At 36.1% G+C, this 13,109-nt stretch overlaps 2 protein-coding genes across 3 annotated transcripts; both read right to left on the reverse strand.

The window, feature by feature from the left end:
* Positions 1-1,049: 1,049 nt before the first annotated feature.
* LOC131617991 (methyl jasmonate esterase 1-like) lies at positions 1,050-2,782 on the reverse strand. The gene is made up of 3 exons (XM_058889263.1): positions 2,316-2,782; positions 1,523-1,666; positions 1,050-1,438 (listed from the first exon to the last, which is right to left on the reverse strand). The coding sequence occupies exons 1-3, from the start codon at positions 2,673-2,675 to the stop codon at positions 1,151-1,153; spliced, it is 792 nt and encodes a 263-aa protein (XP_058745246.1). The 5' UTR covers positions 2,676-2,782; the 3' UTR covers positions 1,050-1,150.
* Positions 2,783-3,409: 627 nt separating this feature from the next.
* Positions 3,410-11,746, reverse strand: LOC131616117 (eukaryotic translation initiation factor 4G-like). 2 transcript variants are annotated; one of them, XM_058887366.1, is made up of 11 exons: positions 11,507-11,746; positions 11,122-11,390; positions 10,364-10,500; positions 10,034-10,168; positions 9,787-9,854; positions 9,637-9,693; positions 8,010-9,407; positions 7,742-7,922; positions 5,096-7,526; positions 4,065-4,259; positions 3,410-3,980 (listed from the first exon to the last, which is right to left on the reverse strand). In XM_058887366.1, exons 2-11 carry the CDS (start codon positions 11,280-11,282, stop codon positions 3,647-3,649), a joined length of 5,097 nt encoding a protein of 1,698 aa, XP_058743349.1. In that variant the 5' UTR covers positions 11,283-11,390; positions 11,507-11,746; the 3' UTR covers positions 3,410-3,646. The 2 variants fall into 2 exon arrangements, with proteins under 2 accessions (XP_058743349.1, XP_058743350.1); XM_058887367.1 differs by lacking the exon at positions 10,034-10,168.
* Positions 11,747-13,109: the final 1,363 nt, after the last annotated feature.

Genomic DNA, 13,109 nt, shown 5'->3' on the forward strand with positions numbered 1-13,109 from the left:
AAATTCGTAACCCTAGTGAAGAAATCAGTTATGTTTTCACTTTCTTCCATCTGAAGTCATTCATACGTTCTTTTGTGAGTTTGTAACCTCACCTCTTTCACCTTTTATGCACCTCCAAAAGACTTTTCAAGAATCTCCCAAGATTTTTTTTGTAGATTCTACATCACTATCCTTTTCAAAATTATCTGGACTCAGACATTGATGAATTATAAAGAGAGATTTATAATTCTTCTTCTTCAATCATTTATGTGCAGCCTTTTATTCATCTGTCGCGTCTTCTGCAGGCGGTTCTATCCCTTCTTTGACAAGATCCCAAAGATCTTGACAACATAACACAACATTCATCTATTTGCACCAATTCTCATAGTTATCTCCTTTCAGTATTGTAAGATTTGCTGGAAAATATCCATTTGAATGATTCATTAACATTGTCATTCTCTTCTCTAGCCTTGATTCGTTTAACCGGAGCTCTAGATACCAGATGTTGAAATTAAACTCAAACCTTGAGTAATTCTTATCACTTACACAATGACAATGAAAGAAAGGGAGTTTGGGGAGAAAAGTGAATTAGGGTTTGCGAAAAATAAAAGAAAGAAGATGATTTATGTAGAGTTTCTCTTTGCCCACAAACTGTGGAAATTTCTTATTCACTTGCAACTGCAAATTCTGTGAATACAAGTTGTTATTCAAAATAAGGGTTACTCCCTCTATTTATAGTTTTAAGTTTGCTTTCTCCCTAAGTCAAAAACCCAAAACATAAGAGTCCAAAATACATATTTTAGACCCAAGTCGAAATAATGTGTGAAGCTAACCACTTCGATAGCTAACATACAATTCGAGAGACTAACTAACTTTTCGACACGTCTTGTGTCAAGCAACATCCTGCTTCGACACAAGGAATTACAATTTAACAATTCTTACCAAACAATTTAATGTGCTCAAGCTTCTGAAGTTTTTTTTTAGAATCAATTTCATCAATGTTCAACCAAAAAATTTTCCTATGTGATTGTAATCGCAATTCTATCACCTTCTACACAAGATTTTAAGAGTTGGTTCAAATAGAATATTGCAAATTTGAACTCCCATTTATGGATGATAATATTATCTTTTTCGAATAAAAAAGTTAAAACTACACACAAAAATATAAAAATTAATATTTGTCTGCAATCTGTTGTAACAGAGAGCTAAGTTCTTTTGGTTTGGAAAACATGGCCATATGATCCGAATCATTTATCACACTCACTTCAACATATGGACCACTTCTCTCAATCATCCACATTTGTAAATCATCTATCAATGATATGTCTTCTTTGGTGATAATGAACACTTTAGCCACACTTCCATTTTTGTCCTTGCTAACTTTTGATTCTTTCGCAAATAATTCTTCATTGTTGAAGAGAGGAAAAGGTCTTACCAACGATAATGAAAGCGTCAAATCCTACATGTTAGTTGAATTTTTTAACTATGTTTGGTAAAATATAATATTTTCAAACAACTAAAATTCAATTGAAATTGGTTTTACCTCAAGTGGTGATAATTGGAACATTTGAGATTCCATATATTTGGGTCCAAATAGTAAAGCTGTTGGAGGGTTATTATTTCCATTAAAGAACAAACGTTTTGTGTCCATCGACCAATCCTTTTTTCCATCTCTTCTTCTCACAAGCTGCATATAGAGGACCATAAATTCATTTTAAATGAATCCATACTATTAAAAAAACTTAAAATTAACCAATTTAGTTGGTAACTGTAAAGACATTCGAATACAATTACAACGGATAACTCGTGACATCTCACTTATTTATTTTAACAAAAATAAAATTATACCCTCATTATTAAGAATGGTAAAATGGATCCGGTCCATCAGACATGTCTGTTTTATCTGCATTTTTTGGGAATAGATCAAAGTTTTAGACTCATACATTCAATTTTGTCTACTCCGCACAACTCCGATTTTCTTCAGGTTTTTACAGATACAAACATTTAGATGAACTTTACAATTTTTATGCTTTAGAGGACTGGTCGGACTTGCCTTATCCCTCCCTCATTTACTATGCCCATTCCGTCCCACCTCATATGCGGGCTTTTCCGAGGCTAAGGTTAAACGGGCCAACATACATTTTGTCACTTTTACTCTTAATTTCTTATTATAAGTCAATTTTGATTTTTAGGATTCAGTATATACATAAATTATTCAAACAACTTTAAAAATTATAATAAAAAACAGAGGAATTAATCCAACTAAACCAAAAAAAACTTAAAATAGCAAAGAAAATAAAACATGAGAAAAAGGGAAATAAAAGAAAATAAAGTACCTCTTGAACAATATGGGGGTAAGTGAGATCTTCACTTATAACAAAAGCAGCAACAAAAACTGCAACAGAGATTTTGTGAGGGAACCTTTCCATGGCCATGGAAATGTTGATTCCACCAAAACTGTGACCAACAAGAATCACTTTTTCATCTGAAGGAAGAGACTCCATGAATGTCATCAAAGGTTCATTGTAATCCAATATTGAAGAAATATCTTGGACTTGCTTTGTGTTGATGCCAGAAGCAGCCAAGTCCAAAGATGTAACATCATGACCAACTGATTTTAGAAGAGTTGAAACTTTGTACCAACACCATGCACCATAGCCAGCTCCATGAATCAACACAAAGTGATTCTTCACCATATCTAAATTTTGGAGTTTTATCTTTCCGTTGTTTGAGAAATTGGAATTTTACCAATTTTTGTATAAATGATTTTGCATAGAACTTTGGCTATATCATTCTAGGCTGGCTTTTAACATATATGTTTATTCTAAGATTATTATATAAAAAGAAACGCACACGGCTCTTATTATAGTAAGTTGACTTTTAGTATTTATTCCATTCAATCTTTAATACAATACTTTAAAAAAGGGGTTGAAAATCAACAAGTTGAAATATTGTTTTTGACTAATATATTGCAACACACAATAACATCATCATCTAATAAAAAAATATGATATTAATTTAAGGAAAAAAAATGACACTTTTTTTGACCAAAATGTTCAAATCTTACTGATTTTTCTCTTCCTCTTTTATATAGTCATAAAACTATGAAGGGAGAAAATTTCAAGAGATGGGAGTATAAACTTGATACATTTATCTTCTATAAAGAAAATTAAATACAGAATATGATTGGTATAAAATTCATTTGAAATATTTGTTTTAGGAATATATATTCGTTAAAATACCGACATTTGTAATATTGGTTTACTTTGTTTGAAGACTATCAAGAAAGACACAATGTCACATAATTTTTAATAATACAAATAGAACCGTTTTTTCACTCGAGGTCCTATTCAAAAGCATTGCAACATATTCATAAAATTTCTCTTCAAAAATATTTATGGAAAAATAAATATAAGGCTATAACCAAATAGATTTAGTAACTTCAGCCTTAAAATTCAGATGATCAATTAAACCTTTTACAATTGCAATGAAGATGTAGGAGAAATAAGATTAAGTCAAAAGAAATCCCATAATATATAACATTCCATCCCACTCAAATCTCAATGAGAAAATCATCTCAGCAAGTTGAGTAACCCACAAAAGCACTGGACAAAATCATTTCCCACTGTATGTATGTAACAAACATACATTGAGCAATCACTAATTTCTAAATAAATTTCTCCAACTTCCTTGATGTACTAGAATTATTAGGTGGTCGGAAAGACTCCAACTGCAAATTTGATTTTGTTTGAATCTCGCTTAGAACAACGTCCCCTTTCTCGTGTTTTATAGCCTCCAATGTGCTTCCAAGAACATCAGCTGCAAGTCCAAATTTTAAGAGACTGCCTGGCTCCTCTCCACCATCATGTATTAACTTCCCAATCTCATTCAAACCGACTAAACTCTCTGTTATAAGTTCTGCAAAAATACGCCCTAGAAACTCTGGCGCCTTGGGGGCATCATTAACGGCATCCTCCAAGTTACTGAGAACCGTCTCGAACCTAGCCAAACATAGCATGGAAAAAATATCATGAGAGGCGGAATATTCTCTCTACTACTCAATATATGGTGAAAAAAAAGCTTACCCTTCGATAAACTGAGTTTGAGTCAAAAGGCCATCCTGAGATTTCCCAAGTTTGACAAGCAGTTTGGCCAAAAGATCTCTTTCAGTGTTCTTTCTCTCAAACGAGTCTATCACCCAGAGAGAAACCATGGAAGGATGAAAGTTTGGAGAGTTCAAATCTTTGATACATTGAGCAACCTCATTTACATCTCTAGCACTGAAAATTGTATAAATTTCAGTCAAATCTTTGATACATACAAGGTAAATGGAAGATAAGTTCCCCATGCAAAAGTACATAAATAAAAAACAAAAGAACCTAAAAATTTAACAAAGAAACAGACCCTTATGTACGAATCAGCATAATATGGAACTATACTCAGTTCTCATCAATAACCAGTTTCATGAAGCACAGTGTATGTCTATTTCTTGGGGTATCAGAGTGTCAAACAGTTTTCCAATTCCAATACCATCAGCATCAGACTTGTGTTAGACATTATTAGACACTTCACATCAGGAGTTATACTACAACTATTTTTTATTGGCATGGACATACACTAGACAGGTTTGGGCACTTATTTTGTGACAAATTCCAAGCATCTACAGTACACAACATCCCAACAACAACAAAACTGAATTCAATCTAGCAAAGCAAACAATTCCATGTATATCTCCATTCTCTTTTCAAAATGTGTGTAGGACACTTTGCGGCGGCCAACCAACCATTACAGACTATTACAAAAAGAAATAAGGTGGCAAATTTGTTCTCCCCTTAAATCAAACAACTAATTAAAACTTGTAGTTCAAAAACACAAGCGAGTAAAAGAAAATATTGATAAAAGAATGAAACATTATAATTGGCACCAGTACATTTACTGATGAGACAGTATAAATAAAGTTATATCAACATAGTGATAGAAACCTAATCCTAAATGAAATAAAATAGATAGCTAAACTGTAATAAACATTTGTATGTTTTAACTTTCATAAGATAAACTGAGATAAACAAAAGCTGTAACCGAAACGATATTAACATCACAAAGACAAAAACAGTACCTGTAGTATTCTCTGATTGCTGACAAGGACATGTCCCGTAGTTGTTCCTCGGACAAAACCTTCTCTGAGGAAGCATTTTGGGAGACAATCGGCCCTTGCAACTGAGGATGAGGTGAAGTTGCAACAGGTCTGCCAAGATTCCGATCATCATTCCTTAAGTCTCTGTTACCATAGTTTATATTATGTTCTGGAGCATTTGAATGATCATATCCAGCTAGACTTGAAGATCTGTCTGAAATATATCTTGATGAAGGATCCTCCCTTGAGCCATATGGCATGCGCTCAGATGAATTGTTATAACCATTAATACCGCTCTGCATTCTGTGAGAATCACCATGGCCAGAATGCACATCTGGCATTGACAAATTTGAAACTGCTGTTGATCCTCTGCTGGACATTCCCCTAGCAAGACCACCTTGGGGTCCCAATGTTATAGATTCATTGCCCAAAGGTCTTTGAGGTAAATTAACTGCCAAAGTCCTAGGCTCATAAGATTGCCTTTCTTCATAACGAGCATCCTGTAAACCACCATATCCACGGGCTGGAGAAGAGAGCCCACGCGGTCCACCCATCTGAGCAGGAGGAGACAACATAGATGATCCTCTAGGACCAAAATCCATAGGGTTCCTTCTTGCAGATTGATTGTTTCCCATACCACGACCCATCCTGCCAGCTTGAGCTTGAGCCTGCCTCTCTTGCACGGCATCTCTGTGTACTTCTTCAATCTTCTTTGGACCATCAACTTTCCTCCTTTGTTGCCATCTATTCCTTCTCAAATCAATTACATCCTTCAACATAAACCTCACCCTAGAAGACAAATTCATGTTGTTTGATAAGATTTTCAACCTTTCAAAATATACATCCATATGTTCCTTGGCTTTGGGATGGTCAATCATCTCCCCAATAGTACTCATCAGCTTGCACAAAGCTTCAACATCTTCCTCATCAGGATCCTGACACTGACCAAGTAACTTTTTGATACACTCGTGCATTATCCTCTCTGTCAACATTTTCTTCTTATATAGTTCTCCAATCAATCTGATATTTCCTAACATGCGTCTTCTTGCCTTTGTTCTTCTCTGCTCCCTTTCTTCATTTGACAGTTTGACCTCCCCCTCATCAACCTTATTTGCCTCTTCTTGTTCTCTTTCACCCCTCTCAAATTCCTCTTGGCATTTGTTTAATAATAACCTTTTAAAAGTTATCTTTTCATTGTCCTCGCTCAAATCAGGCAATTCAGAAGCCAGATGTGAGCAGAAGTTGGCATACATTTCACAGAAGGTAGGCTCCATCAGAGCCTTCTCGAAGATTTGAGAGATGACACCAGTGAGAGTGACTGCATTGTCAATATTAACTGCTTTAACTTGTTCAAAAAGTCTATCGAAATTCTGAGGAGTTAGCTTGTTCAAGATAGCCTTCAGTTGTCTCTGCTTTGCCTCTTCCTCATCTGAGACTTTACCTACTTCATACTTCTTCTCGGCCCTGTGCATCATCTGTAAGGGAGACTGAGGAGAAGGAATTAAGCCCCTCTGCTGGAAGCTAGGAGAACGCTGCCACCTCTCCCCATCAGGGCTATTTCTTCCACCCTGATTTCCCATAGATTGCATTGGTCCAGAAAGGATTCCCCCGGCGGCATATTGGAGGGGTGCCGGTCCATGAGGATTCCTTAAAACACCATAATTACCTCCTTGGCCATGTCGAGGTCTGCCATTACTACCATTGCCATCCATAGCACGCCCAGAATGAAAAGAATTGGATCCTTTATTCCATCTGTCTTCCTCAGCCACGACATTACCACGGCGTTCCATCCTTGACCTGTCTCCAGTTCTTCCAGGACTAGGATGTGAATCACGAGAATTACTAATATTCGCACTAATCAAAGAATCAGATATGTCTGCCGTAATTTCAAAACCTTCAGGAAGACTAATGCAATGCTCTGCAAATTTCAAAAGAAAATCACGTGAATACTTTTTCGCTGTACTTCCACTTCCATCAATAACCTGTTGAGATTTATCATCAACTTCAATTTTTGTAGACATGTCAGCTGCATCCTCCCAGTCATCAGGTTCGACTTTAGAGTGACCACTTTTGTCACTTATGGTAGCATCTAACTGAGCAGAATCTGCAGATAACTGCTTTAACCCTTCAGATGCAGATTCATTTTCTGTGCTCTCTGAAATTGAAACAGCTTCTTTCTTTTCCTCAGGTCCTTTGTATGCATTATAAAGATCAGAAGTTGACCCGGCAGCATCTGCTTTCTGGAGAATCTCTTTTAGTTTCTTCTTCCCTTTAGATGTAGTTTTCACCTTATTTGTTTCTAAATTTGGTGTATCCTTGGTACCCAAAACTGACATTGTGTCGCTGCAAGCATTCTCAGCACCATCATTGATTTCCTTTGCTGCTGTTTCAGGCGAATCAGCAGACTGCAGATCTGATTCAAAATTTCAATAAAAATATCCATTAGAAACTATACTATCATTTCTACCTAAAGAGACGTCACGTTACGTCACTCTGTATTGTTTAAGAGGTTAAGACCTCGGTGCTTAAATTTGCAGCATATTTTCAGTTTTTTTAAATTTTTAGTCACATTTAATGTTTTTTTGGAATTTATCCAGAGGAAGTTCATCATTTTATAATAATTCTCACCTTCAGATGATTCATCTATCAGATCATGCTTATGATTACTCAAACTATCAGCCACTTGAACAGTAACTGCAGGAGAATGGTTTGTTTCACTTCCTACGGGTGTGGAAACCCCAGATTCAGATATATCACTGTCAACAGCTCGAGACGGTGTAATAGCCACAGTAGGAGATTGCAAAGAAACCTGCAAGGAAAAGTTGAAAAGTACATACACTATATATTCAGTTATACCAAGACCCAAATAATGTGTGAAAATATATCAACTGTATACCTGATCTTTAGATGATTGGCCTTTTTTCCCAGGTTTCTTCTGGCTATCCTTCAAAGAGTTGGACCGACTAATAGGTTCCCTCGTGCTGGCTTCATTATTTGTCACAACAGAAACAGAATCCTCAGCCACAGCTGAGGTAGGTAGCACAGTAACCTTATCAGCAGTGACAACAACAGATGCAGCAGATTGTTTAGGCAAAATTTCCTCAATAGATTTAGATTGTTGCGTAGAGATTTCTGAGAAAGTTTCAGACCCTTTTTTGGGTAAAGCAGAACTAGTATCGCAAGATGCTGCTGAACTACGAGCCTCGGGATTTTGAACACCGCAAATACTAGAATCGATCAACGACGAGTCCTTAACAGCAGACACGCCATTTGGTTTAATAGTCACAGAAGCAACCCCTGTTGAAGCTGATGCCGTCACATTAGGCACCTGACGAGAACGTTCCACAATGGGGGGTTCAGCAATGCTAGGAATAGGAGGGCTAATTTGATTAACAGGCAGAGAACTAAGAGACGGTGAATTCATGAAAGCCACATTTTGTGGACCATTAGGCACAGGATAATTAAATATTGGGGGCTGAGCATTGGGAGTTATCTGGCTACTTGTTAATGGAAGAGAGCTAGAAGGTTGATAATAGGGAGGACTGGAACTATAAGGATGATGATTTGTAGGCTGAGAAACGGCAACGGATTTAACAGGTTGGGATTGGGAAGGTACATTAGGATGTGACCTAGCACCAGATGACCCACCATCTGAATACCCACCTGCCCTTTTATCAAGCCTGAGCTCTTCGTGCGTTTCAGGATGAGTTATCTTGACGGCAGTAGTTTTCCGAGGAGGAGCAGCATATTTTCCACCCTGATGCTGGGGATATTGAGGGCTGATGCCAATGCCCATGTTGCCCATTTGATGGGGCAACTGATGATGGCCCATTTGATGAGTGAAACCTAAGTTATGGCCTGGATGCATGATCCCGTGAGGGTGCATTGGATGAGGCTGAAGACCAGGAACAAAAACCGGCTGTTGCACTTGTGGAACATTCCCAACTTGCATAGGCATTGGTATAGGAAGATGGAGGGGTGTTGAGGACATCCCCTGAGATTGAATCTGTGGATTAGGACCACCAAATTGTAAAGACATCTGAGACTGATGAAATGGTGTTGACATTGAAATCCCAGTTACAGGAGCAACAGAAGGCTTCAGCATCTGGCTTGCCGGGATCAAAGCTGGAACTTGAGGTTCCTTTTTAGCCTTAGCCCCCAGATTAGTCTCTCTGGCATTAGATTTCTCAGCTACACCTGAATCATTCCTAGGTGGTGGTGGTTGTTGCTGCTGCTGCTTCGGAACAGGAGGTATTGGCACTGAAGGCACAGATCTAACTGAGTCATGATGAGCCTGAAAGTTTAAGAAAATATAATCAGGCAAAAACTTGCTATGAAAAGTGTAAACACATTAAGCAAGCTAACTTCGTGTAGACAACTTGCTATGAGCTCCTCTTTCAGATTCATTTCCAAAAACAGTATATATTCATATCTTTCCTTTAGGCAATTGGGAAGTGGCACTAACTCCACCCAAAGCTATATAAAAGTATGGACATAAGGGAGAAAATGATAAAAGTGAATACCTGATCACGCTTCTGCTCATCTAAATTAGGAGGAGCTGAGCTTGTACGAGCGGGAATCTGCATATTATAATAACATGATCAGCTACTCACCCTAAAATTTAATTGAACACATATAAACCAAACATTTAACAATAATATAGCAGAACTTACAGCCACTCCATTCATAAAGCCAGGAACAATTGATCCAAACTGAAAAGGGAATGCCTTTGATGGATCTCCTGGAAAAGACAAATATTCATATTACTTAAAAATTACAACCAAAGCAAACATAAAACAACTAACGACAAACAAATCAAACTGCCAGCAAACATCCAAGTGATCCAATCTACAAGTAACAAACAACAGGATTTAATCCACATCTGATGTACCACAACATCAACCTACAAGACTAACATACCCTTAGCAGGGCCTGCAGGAGCGATTGTATTAGAGCTCGCGGGGGGTGGTTGAGAAGTTGGATTTGGAACAACTCTAGGGCTCCTCTGTGCAGCGGTTGATTCAGATGCCTTTGCAACCGGCCCATCAGATGCTCCTATCCTACCACGTAAACTAATGAATTACATATACAAACACAACCATAATTTACCAAACACAAACAAAAACATTATTTGCATATTCTTCTGCTGCAGTAACCTTTTACTGAACACCATAACCAGACACCAAATACCAATGACAAGAAGAATGAGACATTTTTAAAAAATTAATAAAAACTCATGGTAAAGCTTACCATGCAATTGTGGTGGTACATGAGTACCATTAGGTACGGTTCGAGCAGCAGAAGCATTGTTTGACTCTGTTGAATTCACCTGGGAAGGGTTCACCCTATATTGCCCACCTTGTGCATTATTAGACTTCTTGTTAAAACTGAAACACGCAACACAAATAATCAATAAAATAGGAACAGAGTGGAGATATGCCACACTCCTCAGTATGAGGTGAATAAAAAATAACTGTTAAAACAGATTAAAAAATCATCAAATTACATGGAACAAAATAAGGATCTTTATAACTTTGTTAAAAAAGCAAAATCAAAATAGTAAGCTTACACAAATTAATATTGTTATATAGTAAGTTGTCTTAGGGAAATGCTAGCATGTGTCCTAAGGAAGCTTGACAGATGCTAATAAACTAAATATAGAAACGTCTTATTGAAAAATGTTTATTCAGTATATTGAAAAGTAAAAAAAAAAATGTTTTTTTTCAAGATATAATTTATATTTGTTGATTCCTTAACATGTACCCTGTTAGCATGACCCTTTGTACTAATATGGATGGTGAACTTCATCTGATTCCATAAACAAAAGAAAGACTAAAAAAGTGATTTTTTTACCCTAAAAACCACATACAAATTCTAAAAAACAACCCCAGTTTCCCAATCCACACCAACCAACACTATTCCATAAATAAAAACCACCCAAATAATGGCAAATTAATTAAAAACAACCAAAAACACAAAAAAAGGAAAATCAGTAAACCCTAACTGACCTCCTATTAGAGGAGAGTGGCGTAGATGGCGCGGGACCGCCGCTGCCGCTGCCCCTTCCATATGCGGCTGAAGGACCTCTCTGCTGATTGAAGCTAGACGATCGCCCGGACTTTCGATAAGCGGCGTCGTTCTTTTCCGGTTTTGATTGATTGAAGGACATATATACCAATTCTATAATCCCTCAAAACACTATTTTTCCCAAATACAACAACTCGAAAGAAGAAAAATTATAAAAAATTCTTCCTCTTCAAACTTTCCTCAAACTTTCCTGCAAATCAAAATACAACACAGATCCACAAAACCGTTAAAAACATAAAATCAAAAACAACAACAACGTTAATTGAAAAACCGAAGATGAATTAGAGAATAGAGTGAAGTACGTACCTGAAGAGTGAAATTAGGGTTTTGATGAAAGCAGTGTGATGTGAAGGAAGAGAGAGATAGAGGAAGAAGGGGGAGGGAGAAGAAGAGAAGAATGGGAGCGAGAGTGAAAGAGAGAGACCAGAATAGGGAGATTGTGGAGGAGAGAGAAAATTGAAGAGAGAGAAAGTAGAAGAGAAGAGAGTGAGATGAGAGAGAGGTTAATGTGAAGAGGTTAAAGGTTAAGGTTGGTCAAAACAGAAAAGAAGGAGTAGGTTTTTGTGGAGAACTTGCGGTTTTTGTGACACCTATTCACTTCACACTCAACACATACTCCTAATTTTTATTATCTTTTACCATGCTAATTTTTTAAAAATTATTGTTATTGTTGTTACTTTATTTATTTGTTAAAAAACTTATAAAAATATGTTGAAAACAATTTTAAAATATATTTAAAATATTTTCGTTTTTTTTTTCAAACAGTTACGTACCCAAATTTGTGTCTTTTGTTTAGATATTCAGTTCATTAAATCTAGCAAAAATAAGTTTCACTAAGTAATAATGTTTGGGTATACTATCATATGTCAGTTTACTAAGTTTTTTTTTTTTTAAATAAGATTAGATTAATGAAAAAGAAACAGAACAACAAAGAGGGGGACCAAACCAAAACCCTCACAATTAAGAAAAGAACCTAAAGAAAGGCAGACCAAGCCTATTCTTTACAAAATTTGCCCTCAAGAATAAAGGAATAGAGCTATAATGAGCCGAGTCAGTGATAGTAAGACCTAAGTTAGCAAGGGAGTCTGCACAGCTATTCCCTTCTTTATAAATGTGCGAAACTACAAAAGACATATTTCTAGTAATATGGACACAGTTAAGCCACCTATTACGAATAATCCAGGGCACCGCAAAAGGTGGATTGAAAGCAAGGGCCACCGCCATAGAATCTGTTTCCAACCAGAGATGGTGCCAACCCTTCTCATTGGCGAACTCAATTGCACACATAGCACCTGTAAGTTCGGCAATGAGAGAATTTGATAAACCCAAAAAATTAAGCGAAAGCGCCCAAAAAATTACCCTCGTGATTATATTGTCTTTTTTGTCTTACTTAAGTTATTTTGTTTTGTCTTTTTTTTTAAAAATTTTAACACTTTAATTTTAGTAAAAAAATTATGAATTCTTAGATTTTTAATTTATCTTAACATTTAAAAATGGATTTTGATAATTTGATGTTCAACCATAAAGTAGATAAAATTTGGCCAAAAATTATTGAATAAGGGTTTGAATTTGGAAATCTCTTATCTCATTTCATGGATCTCTTATACATCATACGTTGTTAAAAATGTTTTTTTTATTTGTGTTGATATATTTCTGGAAACACCATTTTTTTTAAAAATTTGGCTTTTTTTTGGATATGCATCTACGGAAACATTAAAAACATAGTGAATCTTTTGAAAATTCAAATTAATTCATTTCATGAAATCTTTCGTAGCTACTTTTATATAAGGTATTGAAAATAGAGTGTTTCGTAGATGTACCTCAAAAACTTAATTTTTATAACAAAAATGAAACATCAAATTATAGTAAATCAAAACACTCTATTTTCATTACCTTATGTAAAAGTAGC

This window comes from Vicia villosa, linkage group LG7 (assembly GCF_029867415.1).
Source record: "Vicia villosa cultivar HV-30 ecotype Madison, WI linkage group LG7, Vvil1.0, whole genome shotgun sequence".
In the NCBI taxonomy this organism is placed as follows: Eukaryota; Viridiplantae; Streptophyta; class Magnoliopsida; order Fabales; family Fabaceae; genus Vicia; species Vicia villosa.